The sequence below is a fragment of the Malurus melanocephalus genome, unplaced genomic scaffold (genome assembly GCF_030028575.1).
Source record: "Malurus melanocephalus ecotype Western Australia unplaced genomic scaffold, MMel_1.1 scaffold_204, whole genome shotgun sequence".
Classification (NCBI taxonomy): domain Eukaryota; kingdom Metazoa; phylum Chordata; class Aves; order Passeriformes; family Maluridae; genus Malurus; species Malurus melanocephalus.
In genome coordinates this window covers 1,143,774-1,152,254 of record NW_026623436.1, presented here as the reverse complement: position 1 = coordinate 1,152,254, position 8,481 = coordinate 1,143,774, and the positions used below count along the sequence as shown (strand labels likewise).

General features: G+C 45.2%; 1 protein-coding gene across 2 annotated transcripts; it reads left to right on the top strand.

Moving 5' to 3' along the window:
- Window position 1: 1 nt before the first annotated feature.
- PRSS23 (serine protease 23) lies at window positions 2-8,277 on the top strand. Of its 2 annotated transcripts, none has more exons than XM_057373657.1 (2): window positions 2-66; window positions 5,016-8,277. In XM_057373657.1, exon 2 carries the CDS (start codon window positions 5,029-5,031, stop codon window positions 6,145-6,147), a length of 1,119 nt encoding a protein of 372 aa, XP_057229640.1. In that variant the 5' UTR covers window positions 2-66; window positions 5,016-5,028; the 3' UTR covers window positions 6,148-8,277. The 2 variants fall into 2 exon arrangements, with proteins under 2 accessions (XP_057229640.1, XP_057229641.1); XM_057373658.1 differs by lacking the exon at window positions 2-66 and adding an exon at window positions 1,684-2,178.
- The last annotated feature ends 204 nt before the right edge of the window (window positions 8,278-8,481 follow it).

Here is an 8,481-nt window from a genome sequence, read left to right as displayed (position 1 = left end):
ACCGGCCCCGGCCCCGCCACCTGCCTGAGCCGCTCCCGGAGCCGCCGCCGCCGCCGCGGGGAGCCGGTAGGTAGCGGGTCCCGCCGGCCGGGAGGGCGCCGCGGGTCGCCCCGGGGGACAAAGGGGCGGCGGGAGGATGGCGAGGGCCGGGCTCGCCCCGCGCTGCCCCGGCCGGTGCCTCACCTGCCCAGGGTGCCCGGCCGTGCGGGGCGCGGGCGGCGGGAGCCGCTGTCCCGGCCCGGGGCTAGCGCTCCCTTCGCGCAGGGTTTAATGTTTAACCCCGCTCGCATCCACCGGAGCGCACCGGGCGCCGCCTCCCCGGCGGCGCCGGCGACAAAAGGGCGAACGCGGCTGTTCCCCGCCGGTCCCCGCTGCGGGTCCGCCGCTTTGGCGGCCGGCGCCGCTGCCGGYGACCAACTCTGAAAGGACAGAGCAGCTGCGATAAAATTCGGCTTTGCTGCTGTTCAAGCTTGGGAGGCGTCTGAAGGTAGCGCTCCGCTGCCGTCCTGTACTTCGATTCGTCACCGTGTCTAAGAACATCAGTATTTTTGAGGTGTTTTTTAAGAAATACGTGAGACGGGCTCTTCACTGAAGTGCCTGCTGGAGCCTGGGGCGGTTGTTTTTCACCTCCTGCTCCGAGCGAAGTCCGAGGGGTTGGTAAGGTCCCACCGGGATCCAGCTTGTGCAGCTGACTCGTCACTCAGGTGCTTTGGAAGCCCTGGGGATGCAGATCCTTCCTACAGCTTCCCCCGTTAATCAAACCAACCATCACTGTCTGCTTGTAATGCAGTTTGCTCCTGTACTGTGATACCGAAGTTGCTCGACMTGCGGGGAAAGAGAAGGGAAAAAGGAGGGTRAAAGGAGGCAGTCCTAGGAAYTGGACTAAATGGAAACACATACTATGCTCCGTTTTCTCTCTGTGTGCATGTCACTGACACACGTGCCAAAAYAGCCGCTGCGCCCGGTGTGTATGTTAATAGACACACCCTTGGCCTGCCAGTTTCAAAGTTGGTTTCAGGTTTTCCAAGAGCCCCCGGTAGAGCAGATAAGSAAGGCAGTGTAACCCTCACACCACCCTCAGCATCTCAGGCAGGCTGACAGAGTGGTAGATYTTAATGGGAGTAAGGCTTCTGTAGTTATTAAAGTGCAACTTCATTATTTTTGCTGTGTTTTAACAAGTTCTGTGACCACGGAAAGTAGCAGAGGTATTTTGGCACGGTGCTGACAGTGATTTAGTTCTCTTTTATAATTTGGTTTGAGGCAGGTTTTTCTCTCTCACTGCCTTGATTTTCTCTCTCTCTCTCTTTTTTTTTTTTTTTTTTTTTTTTTTTTTTTTTTTTTTTTTTTTTTTTTTTTTTTTTTTTTTTTTTTTTTTTTTTTCTGGCTTCCAGCACTGTGGAAAAACTTTCTTAATTTCAACATGTAATGGAGACTGTTCAGTTCATGTGCTTTTGTGCTAGATGATCCAAGATTTATTGCTATTTAGCCATCTATTACAAGAACCACCCCTGAAGTAGTGAACTCTTGCAGAAAAATTACTTGCTTATTAGAAAATTATTCATGTCCATCCAGAACAAAGCAGTTTTCTTTCAACAGCATCTATCTTGGGGCTTCAGTGCCCATAGCAAGCAGGAAAATGTGTCTGTATAGTAGTCTAGTGGCCTGGGGAGCCCCGGGGTAGCTGTCACTGTTTCCATTCTCTAAACAATTTTAATGCCATTAGTGAGTGTGATTATGTACAAACCGCWTCTAGGGGGTTCCTAGGCTGGATGTCAGAGCAGGGCTTTGTGCTGAGTCAAAGGGTGGATTGAGTTTATGACACAATTTAAATAGAAACAGAAAAGCAGAGCTACGGTGGAACAGCACTTCGTAATTCATTCGGTACCTCTGTGATAGCCGTGCAGGGAAGTGCTCTCTCCTCACCGGGTTGTTCGATTGGAGAACACCTCTCAGGGTCGCCCACGAGTAGGTAGCTGAGGACAGAGGGTTTTAACCCTGGGGGTTTTGCAGTTTTTTGGTTTTGCTTCAAATGAAAAGGAAAAGAGAAAGTAAAAGGAAAGAAGAGCCTTACTGGAAAGTCTCGGTTGAGATGTAGACTGCTTTTTTAATGCTGTCATTTTCAAGAGGGAGGATCTACATGGAAAGAGGTACTATGCAYTAATTTGCATCCTGTTGCAAGTAAGACATTTTTATTCTATTTATTTCTGCCCAGATGTTATTTAGTACCACTTATGTCTCCAGATGGGGTATAACTGTGAAGACCTCAGTAAATGCCTAGGTTTGTGAGCACTGTTTAGCTTCTACCATCAGGTATAAACTCACAACTGTGCTTTATTATTTTCGGGTTTCAATAACACTTTAAATAAGGTAAAAGTTCTGTAACTGATGAAAAGGCTTTTTTTTTATCCCCTAGAGCTGTAATATGATCACAGCACAGAGACAGCAGGGAAGGRGGTGGAAAGGCTTGCTCAGAGATGTAAAGTGGAGTAAGTACCACTTTATGCAGCACAAATGCCATCCCCTGAAGCATTTTTACTGGGACTAGCTCCAGTCCCATCTCCTGTCTTGTTCTCTTCATAGGGCGGCTGCCCTCTGCTGTCTGAAGCTGCCTTTTCCCGTGCTGGCGGTGCTGTGGCCGTGATGGTAGGGAGATAAGGGAGAGCAGGTTGCAGGGCGAGGTAATAATCTCTCTTCYCAGCCCAGATGATAATCTCGGAGGAAGCAGAGGAGCTGCTGGGCACACAGTCCCTTCATCGGGTCTCTGTGCTGACCGGCACAAGGGAATCTGGCTGCTTGTGCAAATAAGAGCTGACAAGACGCTTGTAATTTTCCYCTGCCAGCTAAATGAACCAGCCAAAGGCCAGCAGAGGCTCAGTTAGCGTGAATGGGTTTTAGCTCCAAGAAGTGGCATGAGTGGTGCAATTTAGAGAGGTTCCATCTGTCAAGAAAGCTGCGGGCAATGAGGGCAAACTGCACAGAAATATGTGCCCTTAATGATGGGATCAGCTGCCCGATGCACAGCCTAACTGTGATTTAGTCTGCTTGCATCTTCTGACTGTACAACCAGTGAACATTGCTGCATACAGCTCTCACTGGCACAAGTGGGTCAGTTAAGARCTGATTTATGCCAGTGTATATTGTCTTTGTGGGGATGGAGCATTATCATTTGTCCCTGATACCTTCTTTTTTCTGTCTTCCTCATCACTGTTCTACAGCAATACATTGGATAACACAGCAGGTGTTCCCCATGCTATCCTTACACTGATGTTAAACACTGTCATTTCACAGCTTGTAAAATGGAGCCACATCCAATATTAAAGTTTTCTTTGGAAGGAGTCAGAGAAGCTGGTGGTTTTCCTTTAATACCAAGTATTTTCTGATTTTGGGACATGTAAAATGATGCAATTCTGATTAACGTTTAAAATGGCTTGTATTTACCAATGCATGGTACCATTTGCTTGTATGAGTCATCTGTTAGGTATAAAGCATCATATTTCATAAAGCCTAACCTAGAAAAAAAAGTACGTTCCTTTAAAGATGTTCTGTTTGTTAATGAAAAAATTGCCAGCAGAATGTGTGGTCACTTCTGGAAGAGTCAGTACCTGCCCTTGTGTGTAACAGTAGCATCAGTTCTGTTCATCTACGTCTGTTTTTTGGRCTTGAAGTCTTTTGATACTTTGCATGAGTATCAATATCAATTGATGTTTTACATGTTTTGTAATTAAATTATAGCCTCCATTCCCGAAGAGGATGGTACCAAAAATCTATGAATCTAGGCCAAATATTTGAGCTGAACATAACTCAACTTAAGCAGCCTGTCACTTTCAAAGTCTTTTTCTGCTGCAGCTCAGGGATGGAGTATTCCTACAAAAAAAACATTAAAGAGAAGGATTTTTCTTTTTTATTCTTAGATAGCTGTGGTMATTTCCTGTGTGATTTGCTTTGGTTTACTTGTTTGAGGCATTTCAGGAATGATCCTGCAGTTGTGATCAGTGTAACCTCAGCAGGGTTTTAAATATGTGTAAGCTCAACATGATTGTGAACTTTTGTTTGAATAATCTTTGTGTCAGGGAGATCCTGCCTGCCTTCTCACACCCAGGCTACAGTGCCTCCTGCAGTGATTCAGCTGTATGGCTAATTTTCAGATAAACTGAAGTTACACATTTTTTTGACTCAGTACTAATGCACGCTGTTCTCTGCAGTCTCAGGCACTCTGCCTGCGGTTCATAAACACATTTACAGTCGCATTTGCCTCCCTGTGCTCAGAGGGGGTTGGTTTGCATTTCTAATTAATTGAGTTTATAAAGCAATAAGCCAGCGTGTTAACTGAAAATTCCCTCAAGAATTGTAATCTTCCTTCATTAGCTGCCTATGTGTAATCATATCATCCTTTCTCATGTAAGCCTCGGGGAGAGCCAGTGCCACGTGGAGCAGAACCTGTCTGGTGTGAGCTGCGAGGGGAAGCAAGTCTCCCCTGTGGTCATGTTCTGCAGCCCAGCTCCTGTCAGGTCACCCCCTTTGTCCCCCCTTTGTCCCTGCCATCAGCCTGATGTCTCTGGCTGAGGCAGCAAATGGTGTGAAAAGATTTAAGGACATCTTTCAGCTGAGTCAAAGAGTAGGGGGGAGCTTTCAGAAAATGTTCTAATCTAGCTGAAGAAATTTACTCTTTGCAGGAGCTCTGCTTTCTGAATGGAGGGATTTAAGCAGAATCTGAATTTTCTTTTAACCGTGTGAAGACAAGCAGTGTATTTTCCCATTGATGCCAGCTGGGAGTTGCTGGCTCAGCACACCTTAGGTGCYCTGTATTTCAGTGTTAACCTGGGACACTTGTTTCAAGACACAGGCTAAGGCATTTTGACACTGCCAAATCTGAGCTATTTAATGTAAGTTAACTCCATTCAAATCGTTTGACCCTTATTGCATTTGTACTCRGTCAGCAAGCCATTACTTAGCAAGGTGGGATAATCTTGCAAYGTGTTTGGGTGAGTAACTGTACTTGCTTTTGCTTCCCACAGACTGGCATTCAGAATGGCAGCCTTGTCCACTTTAATCCTCCTTTTGTGTGCTGCTAAAGATGTGATGCCTTCCAGTCCTCACTGGAAGCCGACTTGGCCGTCTTACAGAGTTCCCGTTATCCTGCCGCAGTCTACCCTGAACTTGGACAAGCCACAGTTTGATGCTGAAGCCAGACTGGAAGTGGTATCTCCGTGTGGCCCAGCATGCCACAAAAGCTCCCCGCTGCCAACTTACGAAGAAGTGAAGGACTACCTGTCCTACGAAACCTTGTACGCCAACGGTAGCCTCACGGAAACTGAAGTGGGCATATATATCCTGAGCAACGGTGGTGATGGCTCTCGAGGCAGATCTCGAACTAAGAGGCAGATCTATGGCTATGACAGCAGGTTTAGCATTTTTGGGAAAGACTTCTTGTTGAATTATCCGTTCTCCACGTCGGTGAAGCTCTCCACAGGTTGCACGGGGACGTTGGTGGCTGAAAAGCACGTTCTTACCGCAGCTCATTGTATCCATGACGGAAAGAGTTACGTCAAAGGAGCTCAGAAACTGCGGGTGGGGTTCCTAAAGCCCAAACACAAAGATGGCAGCAAAGGGTCCAATATCACCAATTCRGCAATGCCTGAGAAAATGAAATTCCAGTGGATCCGAGTGAAACGGACGCATGTCCCCAAAGGATGGATCAAAGGCAATGCCAATGACATTGGCATGGATTATGACTATGCCCTGCTGGAGCTGAAGAAGCCCCATAAAAGAAAGTTTATGAAGATAGGTGTGAGCCCACCGGCGAGACACTTGCCTGGAGGGAGGATTCACTTCTCTGGCTACGACAACGATCGCCCGGGAAACCTGGTTTACCGTTTCTGTGATGTCAAAGATGAAACGTACGACCTGTTGTACCAGCAGTGCGATGCCCAGCCAGGTGCCAGCGGATCTGGGGTGTATGTGAGGATGTGGAAGAGGCAGAATCASAAATGGGAGCGTAAAATTATTGGTATATTTTCAGGCCATCAGTGGGTGGACATGAATGGCACCCCCCAGGATTTCAATGTAGCTGTTCGCATTACGCCCCTCAAATACGCACAGATCTGTTACTGGATCAAAGGCAACTACCTTGACTGCAGGGAAGGTTAAGGACAGTGAAACTCCTTGAAAGCACTTAATGACTGGTTTTAGTTACTCATCTGAGGGAAGGCTAGACTTGTGCTGCAAATGCTTGTGTTGTTGTACCATCAGGAGGTGATTTGTGGCTTTTCAAGCCAGCCACCTTGTTCTTAGGACCGGGACTGTGYGGTGCTATCATTACAGCCTGAAACCGGGGAGAAAGGAGCGTCTGCTGGGTGGGGAAGGAGCAGGTGGACTTGCTGAATTTGCAGCTGAGCAACTGAAGATTAATTAGGGGCGGATCAGTAAACAGTATGAAAACAGAACCGTCTCCAAAGAATCTTGTAAAAGGGACGCTGTTGACTATCTCATGCCTACAATGTTTGTTTTAATAAATCCTAGGATTAGTAGAAAYGCTTTGATCTGAACTTTTAAAAGAAAATATTTCTATGCTGTTGGGGGCTGAAGAGGGGCATTTAATAGTGTTTGCAACCCAAACATTACAGCTTTGTGTTCCTGCATGAGAAAAGGGAGTGTGAAAAGGGCAAGGCATGCGCCGTGGGAGATGAATGCCACACAAATAGCGTGAAGGGTAAATAACCACATAACACTTGTTACTTCCTTTCAGCCTGAGGGATTTGAGACTTCATTCGTAACATAGTTAAGAAAAATACTTTTTGAGCAAACAGACGATGTTGTGAGGATTTGACTGTGAAGATGATGTTGGCCATATGATCAATGCCATTGCATCCTACTTTGGGAAACAGATTGCACATGGGATTCAATCTTTATAGGACCTGGTACCTATGAAGGAGCCCTATTAATATACTAGAAAGAATGTGGGGAAAGGGGCTTTTCTGTTTATGACCTACTTAGATGTTTTAAGGAAAATCTCATGTCAGCAATGCAGATTTTCAGAGGGGAAGCCTTGCTGTGGTCTAGCTATCTATCTGAATTGGTGCCTGCAGAGCAGGTAAAGGAGAGAGCAGGACAAGGTTCTAGCAAGTTTTCCCCCTATTATTTGAAGATCCTTGCTGTTCTAATAACACACAATGTAGAGGGACCCTAGACTTAAAAGGGTTTCTCAGCCATATCTCTTTGACAGTGTAATTTGGGCATCTTGACTAATATTTCTTGTGATTTTGGAGTAGGARTCCTCCTCCCCATCTAACTGTTGAGTTGCAAATAATTCTTGGCAAATGCACAGTTCAGTAATTCTGCAGCTCRAATAGAACCACATTCTAGGATGCAGCCTGAGTTTGCTGTGAAGTGATCCTCTACTGTCTCACAGATAACAGTGACTTATATTTTTACTATAGAAGAACTAGAGTTCGAAAAAAGAACTGTCTTTTTTAGGTAAAAACAGCACAGCCAACTACTGTAGCTCAGCAAACAGCATTGGGAAGTCAATGTGGTATGCACAAACAGCCTTTCTCWGATGGGTTGTGCCACTGTATCACASTAACGTGGTTAAGGAAATGCTGCCGTGCCAAGATTATTTTTTTAAGTAGGAGGATAGACACTAGTTTCTCCTCCATCCGTCTCTCACTGTCTCCTGAAGCTTCCCAAGTTGCCTGTGGTGCTTCGTGTTGTGGGGCAAATGCAAGTCCCTGGTGAGAAATATCAAAACTGGGAAGGAATGAATCTAAGCAGAGCTTCCCTGTGCTATATGAATACAAGGAAAATGTTAATTCAGCTAAGCCTTTTTTACATTCTGCTAATTACTACGGCATTTGTAAACATATGCCTGATGGTGCTTTATCTTTGTGGTGGCTTTGGCTCTAGTTCTGACAAACATTTTTGCTGGAGCTGCCTACGATTATTATTTTTATAGAAGCAGTGTACAAAAATGTGGACTCTCATGTGGGTTTTTGGTGCACTCAGATACAAGCAGTTACTAATGCTTTGAAATATGAATAATCACCATATGTATCTGATGGTCTTTTTCTGACTTTTTATTTTAATTTCCTTTACTCTATGGCTGTTATCTGGAGCACTTTTGTTTGAATGTATCACAGTGAATAAAGAAAAGTTATGGAATTTCAATGCAGACATTCTTGTATTTGTGCTATAATGGGTTGCACTTTCAGTCTCATTTCAGCTACTTATTGTAAAGACATTCAGATACAGATTTATTAAAATTCGTGTTGCTGTTTATTTTCCTTTCATTTTCTTCTGCTCCCACCTGTTGGAAGTTTTTTGTTTGGTTTATTTTTTGGGGAGGGGGTTTCAGTAGGCTTAATTACTTTGTGCATTTGGATGCTGATAGTCAGTCTTAGCTTTTGTATGATTCGTGCAGGTCCAAAGCCAGTCATGAGCTCTGATTAGTTAGAGCTGAAAATAACTTATTAGACTGAAAAACCA